Here is a 20,107-nt window from a genome sequence, read left to right as displayed (position 1 = left end):
GGGGTACAGCCTGGACAGGTTGGCCTTCCATTACAGTTCACTAATTTTGATTAAATAAATAATTAAACATACATGTTTTTGGTTTCTGGGAAACCAGAGGCCCCTGTGTACACCAAAGAACTCAATAATAATAGATTTTATTTCTTTGTGAATAATTTTAATAAACAAAGCTTCCTAACAGGACTGTAGTGTGTGTAAATCTGAAAATAGCCACTGGGTGTGCGTGACAGTCACGGACTATACCGCTACATTTCTGCGGTCTAAGGAGCTTGGAAAGAAAAGCTCTAGACTTCTTTAAGTTTCTTGAAGATTTTTTGTTTTTCATCCAAGAAACTCCTTCAGATTTTTTTCCTTAGATGTTTTTTAAACTTCATGAGCAGCTGCTCCTAATGCTCCTCAGTGTTCCTCAGTCTAATATTGAAATCATGAAAAATGGTTTCATCAGTGCTTTTTTGACAAATTCCTCCCTGCTCAAGCTGTGACATGTCAGCACTGCTCTGCTTTCAGAATAAATCAGCAAGCTGTTGGTGATGTTCAGTCCAGATGTCTGCACCATGTAGGAACCAAAACTGTTTAGCTTATCGTTATTTTTATCCATTCAACCCATAGTTTTGTGCATGCTCGGCACATCCAAAACATACGGCTCAGCGGCAAACCTTTCATTTTCCTCTCCGACTTCCCGAAATCTTTCGCCTAGATTAATGATGACCGCTGAAACACAGATGCCTCACCTTGAGAACTGGCGTCTCTGAGGGTCAAGTGGGCAGACGGCCTCTGGGTCACGGGGCTCATAAACTTTGACCCCGAGTTGTTGAAATTGTGAGGCATGGTTCTCGCCTCTAAGGGAGAAAGGGGATCAAAGAACATTAAAAAAGTTAGTGAGAAGGTGTGTGTCTGTCTGTGTGTGTTTGTGTGTGTGTCTGTAGACAAAGAAATGCTCACCAGTGAAGATGCGCTTTGAGATGATGCTATCTGCCACCTAAAAGACAATACAGAAAAACATACAAGTCAACAAAAATGTGAGAATAAGAAAAAAAAAGGAATTGTTCACTTCATGCTGTTAAATGTAACAACTTAGCGTGACCTAAAACAAAAGAATGTGCAAACTCACTGCCGGATAAAAAGTAGGTTAATGTAACATGGTGAGCTAGACTAGCTTGTTTCATCTGAGTAATGCAAATAACAAAGGATTATTCACACAGGGCTGGATAGGATACAGCTGATTCATCTAATGCCATCCAGAAAATTACTGGACATTTAAAACGATATAAAATTATAATATTTGTGTAAAAATCTAACATTCAAACTTTTGTTGATAAGTAAACTAAATCAGCAAAAATAAAGCAATTTTTAAAGTGTATTTTATTTTATTTTTGTATATTTTGTATACTTTTTGATTTTTGTCCTAAATTAAATCTCTATGTACTATTTACACGTTTTAAATCCATTTATTTATTTAAATTATTATATTTCTATTTTTCAACGCTTCTTTGAAGCATAATGAAACATTAGCAATAAGTTAATAAGACATAATTATTAGCTTAATTCCCTAATGCCTGACAGGGGATCAACTTAGGTCTGATGACTGTTGTAAATACACTGGCATAAACTAAAGTCACATGGACTTTCCATAGTGTTCCAGAGAGAGGCAAAACTGCTCATTTTAAGTTAAATACGTGTAGTACATATTAAATAACTCAGAAAATGTGACTGTAAATAGCTTAATTGAATTTTTTCAGGAAATCAGAGTATCTCCAGTCACAGCTCTACATTGCATAGCCACAACATCCTTAAACTCTGCACAGAATCAGTCTTTAATTAATCATTAAAGCAATTACAACACCACCACCATAATGTTTTGAACTTGGGAATTAATGGTCCCATAAATCACTCCCACGCAAATGTTATCTGTAATTGGATAAAGTACAAAACACTAAGTGTATGTAAGTCAATTTAAAGATAAATGCACTGTATTGCACTGTAAGTGTTGCCTGTCAGTCCATTTCTTTCAGCTTTGTAACTGTTAATAAAGATTGGTTTGTCCAGCTAAAGTGAGAGTCGAAGGTGTTATTTAACTCTGACTGTAAACTGAATCATTAACCTGCAGACAGAGCCAGTTTTATGGGTGTGAAGTGGCTGCAGTGAACACAGTTGTTTTGATTGTGTCGACTGTTCTGTAATAAACAAATTGATTCTGTAGTTGAGTAATATTTGTACAGCCCTAAAGCTGAAATGTGTCATGGTTGAGCTTCGCAATGTTTACGACAGCGTCCCAGCTTTGATTCAGATAGGAAAGAAAAGTTTGCTAAGAAAGGAAACTTTAAGGCGACAAACATTACTCTACATGTTCTACGCACAAGACAAAAGCACAAGTATTGAAATTACAACATGAATCATTGTGAATACATGAGATAAAGATGAAGATGTAAATATTAGTTTTTTTAAGTTTAGCTGCCAAAGGTAAAAGATATTTCCTTTTCTCACTGAAAAATCTTCAGTTGACCCAAAATGCTGCACTGAGAGCACTAACTGGGACTAGAGAGAGAGCATATTTCTCCCATTTTGGCTTTGTTTTGGCTCCCTGTTTAATCCAGAATCAAGTTTAATATATAAGATCTTGAATGATCTTAAAGACCTCATAGTACTGTACCACCCTATTAGAGCACATCACTCTAAGAATGCAGGCTTACTTGTTGTTCCTAGAGTATTTAAACGTAGAGGCAGAGCCTTCAGTTTTCAGGCCCCTCATCTGTATAAACAGCTCCAAATTTAGCTTTGGTAGACACACTCTTTCAAGATTAAGTTTTCCGTATAGTTATGCTGGATCAGGTGACCCTGAACCATCCCTTAGTTACGCTCCTAAAGACTGCTGGAGGACTTCCCATGATGCCATTAGCACTTCTCCATTCCTTTCTTTCTTCCTTTATACGCCACTACTGCATGTCATTAACTTTTGTCATGGATTGCCTTTTGTCCTGTTTATTGCCTATGGTCTATTACCCCTCACTCCAAAACCAGTTGCAGCAGATGGCTGCCCCTCCCTGAGCCTGGCTCTGCTTCTTCCTCCCCGCCATCGTAAAGTGCTAGCTAGTGGAGCTCTCCCACTAACATTGCAGGTCTTTACGTCACAACAAAGTGCCTTGAGATGAATGTTGCTGTGAACTGGTATAATTAATCTGAATTATTTTGTTGTAGCTCAGCTAACTTTGGTGCACTTCTCTCAGTTAGAATGAGGGAGAAGGACCTGATCCTGATGAATAATGACTACATGAGAAAGAACATGGAACATTCAGCACATTTTCATCAGCGGGGAATGTGTGGAGAGGTTTCCGACTTAGTTTAGTTTTAAAATTAGAAAATACACTACATGCTCTTTTCTTCTTTCATTTTACACTCTCCTGTCTTTGTTTGCCTTCTTCCATCATCTCAGCTCTAAAATATAAACATTCTTTTTCTTCCGTCAACAGCACACACCTCCCCGCCGTCCAGTCTCTGGTTTATTTCTCCTGCTCCTCTCTATCATTTATGTTCCCAGCGAGTAGCTTTTGTTTCATCTTCCCCAGGTGTAGACACACCCAGGACCAAAATACAAACTGAGAAATTCAGAGAAAAAAGAAAAGAAAAGCAAACAACCAAAAAAACAAGCCGACCCTCAGCGGCACAAAGCGTGTTCTAGTAAGGTGTTTGGGCACCTCGTGCTGCCAGAACAGCTTCAGTGTGCCTTGGCATTGATTCCTCAAGTTCTGGAACATCAATCTAACAAATGATATTCCTTTATTTGGTGTTTTGATGATGTGGTGGAGAGTGCTGTCAGAAGCACGGGCCCAAAAATCTCCCACAGGTGTTAAACCGAATTGAAAGCTGGTAACTTAAAGCCAAAGCATATGATTCTCATCAAACCACTCGGTGGCATTGTCATCCTGGAGTCTGCCATGAGGATACAAGTGTTTTAAACTGATCTTTCTCTCTAAGGGAACAAGAAAGCCAACCCCTAACAGAGCCACCAAACCCCACCGGCAGGGGTCAAGGGTTTAAGTTCTTCCTTTAATTTGTCACGCACACACACACAGATGCGTTTTGTCTCTCACACACACTCAGTAAATCTTCTTCTCCCACACACTCTCATGCTAATGCTTTCTCATCTGACTCTTGTTCCTTTTTTTGTCTCTCCCACTTTGTAAATCAAGCTTCAGTTGCCTTTTGTGCATGAAATAGATTTCCCTTAACTTTAACTTACTTATCGTGCTTTTAATTTATAATTCCTTTTACTTCTTTCCCCCCCTTTTACCTCTTCTCCCCCCCCTTTCTACTACATGTCTGCCCATTTTGTCCACCTGTTGGGCTCATGTGGTCAATCTGAAGTGCCCCAAAGCAGGGTACAGAGCTCCTATTGGAATAAATCTCTGCGTTAATTTGCAGAAATACCACAATATCCTGAATATGATTAATTCAATTTTTAATGGTCACCCAGCTGCCCACGTGATGCTATTCTTGGCAGCGGGATTGTTTCTCCTGCACTGAACACTCAGCTCAACCTGCAAATTGAACATGATCGCTCTGGGGTTCAGTGTGTGTGTGTGTGTGTGTGTGTGTGTGTGTGTGTGTGTGTGTGTGTGTGTGTGTGTGTGTGTGTCAGTGCGACACCACCGCCTGTGTATATCCTATGTACTCTAAGGGGGGAACACAATATAGAAAAGTGCAACACAGAGTGTCGGCTCGTCTCGCTCGGCGTAGCGTGCCTGTCTCTGCCTAACGTTCCTCGGGTCCTAAAACCAGAAAATTACCCCCACGCACACTTAAAGAGAGAAAATTGCCAACAGATTTTCTGCCCTGCATGTGGCTGCAGTTGAAGAAAGAAAGGGAAAAAAAACAACCCAGAAAAACACAGTCTTTCAGAAGCTTTCAAGCTCGTTCAGGGCAACTCTGGAGCAACATGTTTTCATTATGTCTGCTGTCTCTAATGCTTAAACTATCACTTTGGAAACTATGGGATGGCTACAGCGTGACATCACCTACATGCACAATGCTGCACACAGGATTGGAAGGTTTCAGTGGCATCCTGAAGGATTTTGGACCAGCAGCGCTTTTAAATGTGAAACCAGTGTCACCAGTGTTATAGTGCTTTGTTTTCTTTACTGCCATCTGGTTTGTATTTACAACCTTCTGTATGCAGTTATATATGCTCACTGGCCACTTCATTAAGGTTTCAACTGCTCACTAATGCAATCAGCCAATCACATGGCAGCAACTGCATGCATTTAGGTATATAGGCATGGTCAATATGACCTGCTGAAGTTCAAATACTAAACAGGAAGTAAAGCTGAGGTAGGAAGTAATAATAATCGCTTATTACAACCAAGGTAAGCAGAAGAGTGTCTCTAAACAGACTGCAGGTCAATCCTTGAAGCAGATGGGCTACAGCAGCAGAAGACCACATTGGGTGCCATTGCTGTCAGCTAAGAACAGAACTGAGGCTACAGTTCACACAGACTTAATCATATTGGACAATATATTGGACTATTGGGGAAACATTGTCTGGCTTAATGAGTCTCAATTTCTGCTGCCACATTTGGATAGTACAGTCAGAATTCAGTGTAAACGACATGAAAGCATGGATCTATCGCGGCTAATAAAAACAAACCGGGGTACGAGTGGTGTAACGGTGTAGGGGATATTTTTCGACTGGGTTTTTGAACATGACAGTGTCACCAAATCTCGATCCAATAAAGCACCATTGGGGTGTTGTGTGTTTTGTGTACAAGGTATGAAAACTTGCTTGAAATAAATGGCAGACCCTGATGTGAAAAGATACAGCACATTTTAGATAAAAATGATTCCTGGGGGATTTTTCCATGAAGACATAAAACACACAACTGGCTGCGGTGAAAGTAAATCATGTTCTGAGTGGGGATGATTTTTCTTCCACTGTCATGAGAGTTAAGAAACACTTGCTGAAAAATGGCCTTTGAGGGAAGGAAAATGAGTTCTGACATCTTAAACATATAACATAAAAACACATCTAAATGTTGTTCTGCATAAGTAAACACAATATTTCCCTCAGGTGAGCCGATCACATGAATTATACCTCAGTGGAAACTTGCATGAATTGTTTCCAGTATGATGAATTGGTAACAAAGGGAACTTTTTTCTTTCTTCCTTTCTTTTTTTTGGATTTTCCAACTTTCCACTCTGGTTGCAGCTTGAAGTCATTACTCTGCCCTTTTAATGAAAGGTTAATTATGGCTAGGATCAAGACATAATTCTAGGTAATAGGGGTTTGTTGTAGGAGTAAAACAATTTGAATTATTTAATTACACTTTTAAAAACAAATATCTTGATTAAATTAAAAGCTGGAAGCTGCATTTGGATTACTCTGGGACACACTTTAATTGAATGAAAAACATGGAAAAGTTTTGCACAGAATGCCATCCTGGTCTAGAATCGACAGGATATGAAAACTTCAGCATGCACACCTGTTCTTTAGCTGAGTTAAGGGCTGTTGTGGCCTTAAATGCAAGCAAATAAAAATAAGTCCTTACATTCCTAATTAGGTTTGATTGTTGCTAAAGGGCACATGTTTGATCACAGTTAGTTCGAACTGATCCTGTAATGACTGACATTATAAAATATTACCAGCATGCTAACATGCTAAGTGTGACACTGACATGGCAGTCATTCCTGGTATGAAACTGTGGAAACTATTGGCAGCAGACCTCCAGCGTAGGGACGTTTCCATTTCAGGCTTCACTGTTGGAACAAGAAATAAAAAGAGACTTGGACCCATCGGTATAGAAGAAGACGTATCAAGATTGCACGATTATGAGAAGTGCTAACTTTGAAAAACATATCACAAAGTAGCTGAAAGCAGATACTGATACCAAAAATCATCCCCACATTGGAGGTGTCCAGCCAGCTGATTCACCAGTGACTCGTGCCCCTGCTGCCACCTTGTAGACTTTGTTGCTCAGTCAGTTTGTGCCAATAACATTTCAAATATGGCCTTCAAAGTGTGTTTTCATGTCCATGTGCACAAACAAAGAAAAATGAATGTGCATGAATACTCATCAGTTTTGCATTGAGACTGCTGTGAGAGGGTACAGACATACCAGAGATGACAATGCTGGTGCTTTAAAGGTTGAGGTAAAATATTTTTATGGACATTTCACTAAAAAACAAAAATGTCAACCTGTTTGTGGCACTAGGGAAGCAGTAAGTGGATTGCCTGTTTGTCTTCTGAGCAATCTAGGAACCCACTTCATCTTATCTTAGCCACCTATCAGAGGATTGCTTCAGCCAATATTTTGGACCTCCAGGACCAAGACTTCCTGTTCCATCCACTGATCATTGTTTACAAATGTAAATAAATTTACAAAAGCCACTAAACAGCAAAATGATGGTCATAGAAAATCAGACAGCTCCTAGTCAAATTTACATTTCAGCAAATAGGCTCCTTCTCATGTTTTGTATCTGCATGCAACCAAAGCCTGGTCAAACATGAGTGATATTACTGGGACTACAAACTGTAACCAGAAAGCTATAAATAGTTATTCATCCATGAGATCATAATTTTAAGTGGTGGTCATTCATTTAAAAAAAGGCAGTCAGACCAAATCAACATATTTGCATCTATCTGTCATTATTTTTTGACTCATGTATGTCTGACACAGTATTGTTGGAGAGCAGAGAGTCATAAAGTCAGTACCGTAAATGAGGATACCACATTGGACTTCTTGCCTGGAAGTAAAATATAAATGTCTTCACTGATGCACATCAGATTCCCGTGAGTTACACTCCAACCGCTGAACCCCACTGGACTTTGCATTCCATGGAGCCCATCTAAAGTCTGAAGCCTGGAAAGAGTTACTGCGTGTCGGAGGTCGAGACAGTTATTTGAGTCATTCGCCACTTAAATGGCTCCCCGCAAATGACTAAAGGCTGCACTGACAACCCGTTGGGGCTGCTGCATTTCAGGTGAGGTTGTTTTCTGTTTTCAGGGGTTTTATTTTCTTTACTTTTGAGGTTTCACTTGGTATTTTTTTTTTTGAGAACTGTTTGCATTGATTCATTTATGGTGTATCCTGACAGTTTTTTAAATTTAGGACTGCACTTCTAAATGATTTTTTTTTCTCATGTCTCACTGCCTGCTCGTCTAATAAGATGGAAAAGGCATTTTTTAAAGCTGTCTTTCCTAAAACTCTCATTCATGTCCTTGGAAATCAATCACACACAATCCGTCTAAGTGCTTCCTTCACACACATGCACACACTATCCTCCACACTCACACTAATGTTTTGTTTTACAGCTTCATATGTCAAGATTAAAAATGAGAACATCAAGAAAGGCTCAAAGATAAGACGCCAATGCTGAGAAAGGAATTCTTTACCTTTTCACCCTACTGAACTTTTTTGTGCCATGCAGGAAGAAGAATGACAGGAAAGAAAGGAACAATCATCCAGAGATACTTAGTAGTAGTTATATAAATTTGTTCTAAGCAATAGTTCTCCAGCCTTTCTAAAGGTCTTTCACTCATTTTCACTCCTCGTTGTGCCTGAACATCACCAGAGATTTTCTTCTTGAAGCCACTTAACATTGACCTATGAAACTCAAAGGATCAATGTTGTGTCACAACAGAGAACTTAGCAAAGAACCAATTTTACATTGTATCTTTAGGCACAGCAGCTTTTCACAAAACACGTCATTTGTTCCCATTTCTATAGTTGAAGCTAATTAAAAATACCACCAACAACACAGTTTGACAAAAGTACAACAAGGTGATTTCCATATACTATTACTCGAAAAGAGGACATAACTCGCCATGGTGTCCTCAAGAAATTGGTGGAAAGTGGAGAAATGGAGGACAAAAGAATAAGTGACAGGCCTAAGACACTAGCATCTGAAAGTCATGTGCTTAAGAAACAGGAAAACCTCCAGCAAAAACCTACGTCTAACCCTTCATTCGTTCACTGAAGCCTCACCAGAAATGTTCTCAGTGGAAAGGTGGGTGTCAAGAAGCCATTCCTAAGGAACGGAAATGGAGAAAGGGCTGAGGCATGGCATATTACCAAAGAACCGGACTGATAATCAGTGGCAGCAGAGAGATCCTGATTTGAAATGTTTGGTTCACATTGTTGTCAATATGTACGGAAGATGTGAGGAGAGAGATAAAACCATGAGTGTCTACAGTCACCTCTGAAACACGATGGAGGTTCTGCCATTGTTTCGGGCTGCATTTCAGCCGTTGCAGTTGAAGTTTTTTTTTAAATTAATGGAATTATGAACATTAAAAAGTACCATCCGATTTTGATCCACCATGCAATTTGCCTGATTGATAATGGATTCATTTTTCAGCATGATAATGATCCCAAACACACTACCAATGCAGTAAAAGCATACCTGGATTGAAAAACATACGCAGTGGAACACCATGAGTCACCATCAGTTGATTGGCCTCCCCAGAGGCCGGACCTCAACATTACTGAAGTAGTGCGGGGTCATTTAAAAAACTATTCCTGAAAAATACTTAAAGAAGTTACAAGAAAGCTGCTTCAGACAGTTCAGACTGTGCTGAAGAATAAAAGCTGTCAGAGGAACATTAAAACAGCTTGTTTCAGATAGAAGAGAAACCAAGGGGCTGCACCAAGGCCCAGTATAAGCCGGAGCTGAAAATAAGCACAATAGCTGCTCTGCAGAGGGATCATTTGGGGTGCAAATGTTGTTTGGTCATTGCAAATTACCGTTTTTATGTCGGTGAAAATAAAAGAACGCCTATCAATGCATGAAACCCAGATGAAACACTAAATAACAGCCACAACTCTAACAATCATTCATCTGACCTTACCAAAGGGCTCATTAAAACCTCTTTCTCACCATGCAGTGAATGCTTTCGGGCTTATTTTCTGCCACAAGGAAGTAAGTTTTATGTGTTTGTGGCTTTGCCCTTAATGAGGATTTTATCAGACACTGTGTGCTGGTGGTTTATGGTGAAAGACTACACTCCTGCCCTCATTAAGGAAACTGATTTTGTTTCCAGTAAATCACTATGGAGGCTCTGATGTGACAAGCCTCAAAGTTCAAGTTCACTGCCAAAGTGACCTTATGCGAGTGCACGTTGATTGCATCGACCTGAGGGCATTTGCTCTGGTGCGTCTGCAAACATGTATGCATTTGTGCAAGTATGCATGAGCTTTAGGGAAGCCTGAAACAGCTCAAGTCCAAAAAACCCCCCTTCCAGCTGCAATAACAACAACAAATAAGCCCTGAACTTTCCTCTTTCACCCTGTTTGGAACAACAGACAGAGATAAAAATAACTGGATTTCTTCACGTCATGCTATGTCTGGCCAAAAGCTTAAAAAAGAAAGAAATGGAGAAATCGAGGGAAAAAATGAAAGGTTACTGTACAAGGAGAGAGACAGAGAAAGAGAGACAAGATAGCGAGTAAATCCTTAAAAATGTCTTGTTGGAAGCTCTGCTTTCTGTCAGCACTGTCGATATGGGGGTAACACTGGTCAAGAGGGAGTCCAAAAGGGTGTTCTAACTTTTAAATAATCTGCTGGAATAATTTGTCAGAATGCATATTGGCTTATGCCTAAGGATTAAAAAATCTATTTAATATGTACCTCTTAATAACCTCTTAATGTACCTCTTGTACCTCTTAATAAACTGGCAATTTTACTGGTTCAATCAAAGATCCTACACACTTGAGGCTGGCTCCATTAGTGATTCAGTCCCCATGTTAGACTTAACTTTATAACATAAATAAACAGGTTTTTTAACCTGTTTTTCTTCCCCTTATCCACACCAAAAGGCCCCAGCTGGCCAGTGGATTTAAACCCAAGACCCTTTTGCTGTGACCCCCTAATGGCAACCATTGCACCACAATTTGGGTCTCTATGGCTACATTTCCCCATTTGGGAAATCTGTAAAAGGGAATATTAACACAACTTACATGTACTAAGGCTTGAAGCTCTAAATGCTCAAGGTCATGGCCACTTTGAGGAATGTCTTCAGTGTTTTCAGTTGTTTTAACCCCATTTTTCATTAACCAAAATTTTTCTTATGCAACAACACACATCACTTAGCAGGTGCACACAGCATGCACCTGCCAATCAAGTTAGCAAGTACTGGCCCTTCCCCAGATCCATCCTGGTGTACAAGTATGGCCACATCCAGTCTGAAAAAGACAAGATTGTAACTTCTAAAACGCACAACACAGGACGAAATAGGACAAAAATCAGATGCTGGTAGGGCGAAACACCAGTGCCAAAAATCAGAAGCTGCTGGGAAAATAGGGAAATGGATCGACAATTATGGGAAATGAGAGGAGAAGAGGAATGATGGTAAAAAAAAAAAAAGAAGACGTTGGGAAAACACAGAGGAGAGTCACAGTGGACAAGTGTGGAAAAAAAAGAACAGAAGGAGAACTGAAAGGGGGGATTGAGGGGAAAAGGAGGAGATTGAAAGAGGGACAAGTATGCACATGAAGGAGCGTTTCTTCTGCAGATAGCAGAAGCTGCAACCCAATACTTTAATATGCTGCTCGACCCCGACGGGCCTGGACTGGCAGTATGTGTGTGCGTGTGTGGTTCACTGTGTATTTCTGGAAGCTACAAACTCTTATCAGCCCTAATCTGGTCTGGGAGGCAAGTCATACCTCACTGTCTGAGTGTGTGTTGTCCAGTTCTGGTGTGCAAAGTGGAGGGCAAAAAAAAAAAATGACATTAACCAAAGACAGAGGTGAATCACCACCATGTTTATGTACCTAAAGGGTGCCAATACTCCTTAAAGCTGTGTAAAAGATTAATATGTAACTCAAATGTTGTTTAAGGCCAGGTCGAAGGTCCACAAATTGTTTTTTTGACTTTGGTCTTCTTGGTAAAGCCATACTGTTCAAGACTAAAAAACTAGCACCAGCTCCAGAGTGATAAGAGCACAAATTACAATTTTATGGTTGAATGCTTTGAAGGTGTTTTTTTTTTCACATTTGCCTTAATGTAAACCAAACACCTCAGTGTCAGGAGTCGGTCTGCTTCAACAATGTTTTGTTTTTCTTTGACAGTCTCTTTCCTTTCTTAAATCTCCCTCGAGCCAAACCACAAATTTATGCTTGGCAGGGTAATCTCCATGGAAAAAAATCCGACCACGTTACGAGCCACGCACACATTTGAACGGATGAAGATATTTTTCACATTTGATGGCAGGGTTGATACTTTTGGTTTTTCATCAGTAAATAGAGTAACTGCCAGTTTACATCAGTTTTGGCCTTTGGATTCATTGCCTGACCTTTAGATGTTCTGTATCTACTGGAAAACTGGCAAATATTTTTTTATTTGTTTTTGTTTTTTTGCCTAAAAATTAAAAAATCATTTAAAAATGAATTGATCAATAGAGATGTGGATTTAGCACTACAGTCGTACAGGTGTTTCCAAATCAGCAATGTTAATACAGAGTTATAACTTGAAAGCAGCTTAAAAATCCCCACACACTTCTTCCTTTCGACAGTGGAGTCAAACATGGGCCATAACATTAGAAATGAATCAAGGCTCAGAACAATGTTATTCTAATCCACATGAGCTCCATTTATGGTTTATTTAATGTATGGACTGTTTGGTCTGGAGTGGTGTCAGGACGGGTTCTTCCAGCATCGCCACAGGAAAGTTTTCCGGCCAGTTAAACGAGTCCAAGTGCAGGAAAAAGAAAAAAAAAGATCATTCACTGCATTTGTTGTAGAGAAGTCAGTGAAGCCTCAACTTGCAGACCCAACATTTTAGTGGTTCCTTTGCATAATCAGATGAGAGTAGAGGAGGCAGGAAGGTTTCCATGCGCAGTATCCCACAAAACTTTCCTCTCTATGCTTAAACTTTCTCCAACGAATACTAGAGTAGCTCTGCATTATTCACAGTCTTAAAAAAAATCTGCTTTAGGCCTCTAGTCAGCAACCTCTATTCCCTGTAAATCCCGGTAATCCCTGACTGGTTGGCAAGTAGTTGCTTGAGGCTGCTGCTAGTTTCTGGGTAAAATCCGTCACAAAGAGAGAGCTGCACCAAAAACCTCTTTGTGACTGCAGATTGCCACCATATGAAAGACATTCACATATCTGTAAACACTTATTAACATACTACCGAGGGTATGATGCCAACCAGAAACTGAGGCTGTCTGGCTTCAAAGTAAAAGTTGCGCCTAACTGCTGAAACCTGTTTCAAGAGGTGCAACTTTTACTCTGAAGGGATACAGGAAACTGTCTCTGTGTCCTGTTTGTGTTTTTCTTCTTGTAGTTTTGCTGCTGCTTGGCGAGTAGCTGTGCTGTGCTGTGCTAGCATCCAAACCAAGCACACAGATGTTTTCAGTGGAGCAGCTTATACGTTCTTGTGAACCTAGCAACAGCAAGTAACGACTCACCAGCAAGTCAAGGAATACACATTTTTCCTGGTGAATACTGGTTACCAGGGAGGTCACTGACTGGTCTCCAGGCTTGTGTGGCTGGGGCATTAGCAATCGATTTCAGGTTGACTGTCAGCAACCTCCAGCAACCACTCACAACTGGTCATTTTCCCATAGTGATCGGTGGTTGCCAGGCAGTCTCCAACTGGTGACTGAGGTCTTAGCTCTGCTCCCTTTAAGCTAGCTTTTTTCTGACTGGCTGCCTCTTCTCACAGCCAGAGCCATGTGCCTGAGATCATTAGATATGGAAACTGGTCTTATTGACCTCATAAAATCCAGTTGGAAACAGAGTGTTTACATCAGTCTGAAGCCTGAGCTTTTGGCTCACAGCCCTACCTGCACATAAGCTGGCCTCATTATTTTAATTTTGGTCACATTCAATAAGAGCAACCACCAATGTAACAGCACACAGCAGCAAATAAGAGAAACCACAAGGGGTCTTCTTTAATGCATTCCTAATTAATGTTCATTGTTGGCTTTAGAATTGGATGATTGACAAGATTTTCTTGGCGCAAGTTACTCTTACTGGGAATTTTTCCAAAACCTTCCAGCCACGTGACAGCAACAAAGCACACCCCATGACAATTCAAATTTCTCTTTTGATTATTGCCGTGAGATGTGGCCGAAAGCTTTCTTAAATTTGTGTCGATTTTCTTGCATTTAAATCCCCTTTGTTTGCCTCACTGATCTTAAAACAAGAGTATGCTATAAATGCCTAAAATCTACAGTCCAAGACATACGTCAATACTCTATATGCTTTTTATATTTCTATTTAACTTAGACAGGGTAAGGCAGGTAGGGCAGTCTATGGTCTCTGCATTCAGTTGTCTGTCTGTGATTTACTCCCAGTGCAACCAAACAGGAGTCGTTCATTAGTTTTATCTCTGAAAAGCAGCGAGGAAAGGTTTCATGACAGGTAACACACCAGCGACCAGCTCGATGCCAGGAACTGATTACTGACCTCTTTTGCGTGGTAGTTTCCTGCCAGATAAAATGCTGTGTACAGTTGAGGAAGCCATTGACTGTACACACATGAGAAGAAAAAAAACAACAACAAAAAAACAGGAGATTGGTATCACCCTTTATTGCTTTTGGAGTTTAGTTTCAGTCACATCAAGAGGACTCTGAGTTATTAGCTCTGCTGTTCTCAATAACTTTCACAGTATAGTTTCACAACCAAGAACACAAACAGGATAAAACTGTTTATACGCTAGAAATGGTGCATTATCGCTTCTTTCTTATGTGTATTTACCTTCCTATAAGTGTTTGTGTGTTTTTCTTTCTGTATTGTTCTCCCTGGCTTCGCTGCAAAAGAGCTAATCAACTGTAGAGCTGCATTCAAGGAAGCAGTTTACTCTCTTTCCTCACTCCCTGCATCTCTTTATCTTTCTGTCAGTCACCCCGTAATCTTTTTTAAAACTTGGTTATCGCCCCTAAAGAAGCAAACAACATTAACACAGGCCAGAGGCAGGGTTGTCTTACAGCCTCAGTGTTCTGTTTCTCTGACTCAGTGTTGTAGGTTTCATTTCATTGCAAATAGTAATATATAAGTATGTCATATGACAGCAGTGTCTGGGAGATCTCTGTTCTTTAATAAAGGACAAAATGAATTTTCACAGGACACACGTTTCTGAAAAAAACATTTTCTTTTTGTGATCTCAATAAATGTCCCATAACATCAAATTGAGGGAATAAAACAATAAAAAAAAATCTCAGCAGAACTGCAGCACATACACAGCTGGAGTCATCAATGCTGCTTTGTGTCTTTTCCCAGCAAGAATTATAAAAAGCATTTCAGATTATGACATGATAAATGTCTGATTATGTCATGATAATTGACCTGCACGACATCCTCATATCTCCCATTTCTTGTTTCAGGAAGCACTTTGGGCTCCTCAGTTGGCACCAACCCATAAGGACAGTTGGTCATCACGGGAATGAGAGAAAGGAGACAAAAACATTTAAGAAAAACGTTTTACAGGCCAACAAAACTAAAAGCAAAGTTGCTGCAGGTGACAGAGTATGGATGCCTGAATTTGCATCACAAGTTGAATATTCACCTTCTTTAGGGACCATGTCTAGTCTGTGAGTTCGCCTTTAAATATTTAGCTGATTTTCCTTCTAATTACTTCTATTTTCTTGTGCAACTCTGGACTGTTTTTAGTATGGCTGCTATTTTTAAATTGCTGTTCTGAACTTGTGGAGACATGAACTTTTACGTCAAACCAGCCCTCTGGGCAGAAACTGTAACTGATGTACCACCCAGCAGTCGTTGGCAGTTTTTGGGTGAATAGTTCACAGTTTCTAAGGACTAAGGAGCCAATGCACCATGTGTAAACAGGACTGTGCTTGGCTTTTTCTTTTGTTGATATTCACAGTGTTGCACATCAAGAGTTCATTGCCCATGGTAATATAATGTGCAGTTCTACTGCAATGTCCTGATTAGATTTTAGAGAGAAAATTCAGTGGAAAGACTCAAAATATTTTTTTCTGTTTGTCTGCAAACTCCTCTACATGAGCAGCTGAGCAACCAAACTTAGGGCTCAGGCACATATTTATCTGCATGCCATTTTAAATTTCAAGGGTTTTTTTGTATAAATTAGATGTTATTGTTGTGAAATTAAAGTGATATTGTAATGTTATGATACATGTGCATAAAAATGTACTTCGGGTATGATATAGTATGATGTCATTTGTTGCCTCTCAATCACCACTAAAATCCCAGATCAAGCAACACTATAGCATATAGTAAATCTCCTGCCCGTCTCTCTCTCTACAGAATCAAGAGTTGAGCAGCCAAAGGTGGCGCAGGCACATACTACAGTAGAGCCGGGGCATTACAGGCAAAAACTGCCTAACACTCATTCCCATATTTCACTTTATTTATGAAACATCTACCACCCTTAATTTTTCCCTTTTCTCAACGTGATTAATTACATCAGTTTGCCAACAGCACAAACAGACCAAACAATACTGTTACATGGGCACGCACCAGAATCTGTGCTTAACACCTGCCCCACTTTCCAGGGTTGACATTTTGACACAAAGGAAAAGATTTGACCTGCATCACGAGCACACGGGGGACTGATCTAGTAATAAGGCGATGACCTTGAAGTGGAGATTGGCCAAATTTAAATCAAGTAAGACTTGTGAGTTTAATACAGCTAAGATATATATATGTAGGGTTATCAGTGAAGTATGTATGTATGAAGGGCTACCCAATAGTTACAGGGTTACTATTGGGTAGCACTTGTAATTCTGAAGGGAAGTCAGTAATGGACTGGCCTGAGATGTGACATTTGGATAAAAACATCTGACATTTTATTCAAAGTTGAAAAGTCTCAACCAGATTGTTATTGATTTCCTTCCTCGGCTGCTGCTTCACTGTTTCTATTTAGAATGTGTGTTTTAAAGTCTTGCGCTTTAATAATCAGACGAATTATAACGATTGTGTGTCTTCTCTGTTGCACCTTGACTCTGGCAAATATCCAAAATAGGAGCACACCATAAACACATTGACTCATCAGATGAATATCTCTCTCTAACTTGGCTCACCTCTCTGTGTTGTCCAATGGCCCCACCCATTTGCTACATCTGGCAGGTTAAAACGAAGCTCTCTGGTTAAGATGACAGCTTTTTTCTTTTTTCTTTTAATAACGTGAAAAAAACCCAAGCCCTTAAGCAATATATGTCATTTGAAAAAAACAAATCTGTTGGGTCTTTCCAGACTTGGAAGGTGGTGAAACTCTAACTTGTTCTGTTTATCCTGCCAAAAAGGACACATTTATCAAAGGTGGTTTAAGACTTTCTGCTTACTCTGCTGTGACTTCATTGAGTAACATGTTACTATTTTATCTCCAATTTGCATCTATGCCAGTTTTTTCCATTTTTAGTTTTTATGCCGATAGCAAAAAAGGCAGAGTGTGGTCCAAGAGGTCACCACACATCTAAAGAAATGCTATAAATAAAAAAAAGATAAAAGTAAGGGCTGAAGATAATATATGATAAAATCATAGTACACAGCATAGAAGCCACAGAGAAGCTCTTCCTGTGGCTGGGAGTGTACTACAGAGATGTTATTTCCCCTGAAGGAAACTCAATAAACAATAAACCCTCAACAAGAGCATCCTTGATAGTGAGTATGAAACCATGACTTCATCAGACTCGACTCAAATGTCACATTTTTAAGGATGCAACAAAGCGGACAGTATGTTTTAAAACAGATACTGTTTATCCCAAAAGACAAACTGTAAAAACTTTAACCAAGGCTAGAAGCCAAAGAGAGAAAACCAACCAGTTTTGATGCTCTAACAATGTTTCGTCTGTGAACGCTCCATCTACAAATATGTGTGTGTGTGTGTGTGTGTGTGTGTGTGTGTGTGTGTGTGTGTGTGTGTGTGTGGAGGGGCTGTTTCCCAGAGGCTTTACATCCTTATATGGGTTTATTGGAGCAACTTGCCTGTTTTACCCTCAAAGATATGTTTAAATCAGATTCTTTGAAGAAAAGCAAGATAATAAGACCACAAAAGGCGTTAGAAACTAAACACTTGTAAAAAAGGTGTTGTAAAAAAGAAGATTTTCATAAACACTTAAACTAATGAAAAGGGTCGATCAGGTCAGACTCTTAAGGACAAGCCTTAATGACATTCTCGGAAGTTTTGCTACTGTACAGTTTCAACATTAACTGATATGTCAGGTATATTCCCTGTTAATTGGTGTCCATATTACAAAATAAATGTTAATTAATCGGCAAGTTACCTACTTGGGTTTATCCTCCGTTTTAACTCGAAATGGGGTCATACTGTCCAAACGGAATATTGTGGTGTACTGATTAAGATGCAAAAATATCAGCTGAGAGGAGAGGAAAGTGTTCAATGAGTTTGTAAGGACAGGAAAGCGGGGGCAGAGAGAGAGGGGGGAAGAGATGCGGCAAAGGGCCGGACTAAAACCCGGGCCGGCAGCTCTCGGCCGTATGGCATGTGGTCGCTCGCTCAACGCACTCAGCGAAACCGGCGCCCAATGAGTTTGTAAATAAAATCAGCAGAAGAGTTTTCTCATTGACTTCCACCAGGCTTTCTGAAAACACAGGAATCTTCACCTGCTACCACACTAGAAAACCACTAACTAAAGCTAGCAAGCTGGGAGCATAATAGCTCACTTTAGTTGGTCAGAATTGCTCATGCAACCTCTTTCTGTTTAGTCTGTATTTTTCCATTTACTCAAGTCTGGCATTTAGTTCCCTTAAAAGTCACTGTTGACAGTTTGTTTTTTTGGCGGTATGCCAGCGAATCCACTTATTACAGTGATTTTCCTATTAAAGCTTTTCCAATCAACCTTCACTGGATATGAAATGTAATACCAAGAATTATGTGTGTTTTTGATCTCCTCACCAGGTGTGAGCTGAGTGTGTTGCAATCGGGTGACGTTTGTTTTACTCGTTCCAAGTTTCATTTTGAACCCTTTTGACTTCTGTTTGCTAATTACTGATTCTGCTTATTGGTTCTTGTGGAAAAAAATTATGCCTGCACTGGTTTTCTGCAGTCGTCCAATTGTTTCAGTATCTCTCACAATGGAGAAACAGTGGAAACGTTTGCATATACAAAAACTCTGCTGTTATGAGTTTGACATCATTGTTTTTCAAGGTGCAGCTGTCAGAAAATGATGCCAGGAACTGATAAACTCAGACATTTTGAAACATGTTATTAACTAGAAGGGGTCAGAGATCCCCGTTGCAGTTAACGATATTCTGCACTAATGAAAAATCTGATTCTCTCCCTCTCTCTCTTTTTTGGAAAACCTTTGAAAAATGCTTACACAACAACTTTAAAGGATATTCAGACTGGGTATATAAACAGGCTTCACTGAGCCTAAACCGACTCACAGCTGGGCCATGGCCTCACCAACAAACCCGCGTCTGTTGGTTTCTGGTGAAAACCCTGCAGAGATACACAAAATATTTTGCGTTTTCATAGCGCTGGCCAGAGAGCAAGAAATCATACCGTGTAAGCCAATACAAGAACCTGAGAGAAAGTAATACATCTGTTATGGGTTATTGGGAAGAGTGAAAAATTGATTGGAGCACCTGCACATCTTGTAAGCTTTGCTTTTTGTTAGCACCAAGTGTACAAGGTCACTGTAGGCTATTTTTTTGGTTGTTTTTCAAGTTAAGGTATTGAAAGTTGATGTAAAATCTGTATGAAATCTATTATATGAATCTGAAATACTTTAGGGATGTGCTATACATAAATGATGGATGCATTGGCCATGTGAGGAAAACCGTCTGCTTTGGAGAAAAAGATAACGTGAGTCTGGAATTTAGCATTTAATGGATATTTTGAAAGCTTTTCTAATGCTTAAGAAACTCAGCAAATGTGAAAGCTACAGTGAGGTATTTAGGATGTGAAGATGGAGGTAAGGGGGATTTTCAGGGGTTTGCTGGACAGGAACACGTCCCAAGGAATGAATGGAGAGAAAGAGGGAGGGTGGTCGACGCCAGACACAGAGGTCTTTTGTGTTTGTCTATCAGCTGGAAATCACTAACAACACAGCAGCCCACCACTCCACCCTGTGTGTGTGTGAGTGCATAAACAGTATGTCAGTGACTGACATTTGCTTTTCAATAGCCAACTGTAGAGCAGAATAAGATAAGGGAGTTTTGCTCAAAAGCCA

The 20,107-nt window shown here is 39.8% G+C and overlaps 1 protein-coding gene across 1 annotated transcript in view; it reads right to left on the bottom strand.

Moving 5' to 3' along the window:
* tnfsf10l (TNF superfamily member 10, like) overlaps positions 1-20,107 on the bottom strand; it is a 74,867-nt gene that overhangs the window by 11,913 nt on the left and 42,847 nt on the right. Inside the window, exons 3-4 of the mRNA XM_031742114.2 lie at positions 943-979; positions 732-839 (exon numbers count right to left, since the gene is read on the bottom strand). Coding sequence (XP_031597974.1) covers positions 732-839; positions 943-979 — 145 coding nt within the window. The remainder of the gene's footprint in view (positions 1-731; positions 840-942; positions 980-20,107) is intronic.

Source organism: Oreochromis aureus, linkage group 3 (genome assembly GCF_013358895.1).
Source record: "Oreochromis aureus strain Israel breed Guangdong linkage group 3, ZZ_aureus, whole genome shotgun sequence".
NCBI lineage: Eukaryota > Metazoa > Chordata > Actinopteri > Cichliformes > Cichlidae > Oreochromis > Oreochromis aureus.
Note: the sequence above shows the minus strand (reverse complement) of the source record. Positions and strands in the feature narration are given on the sequence as shown.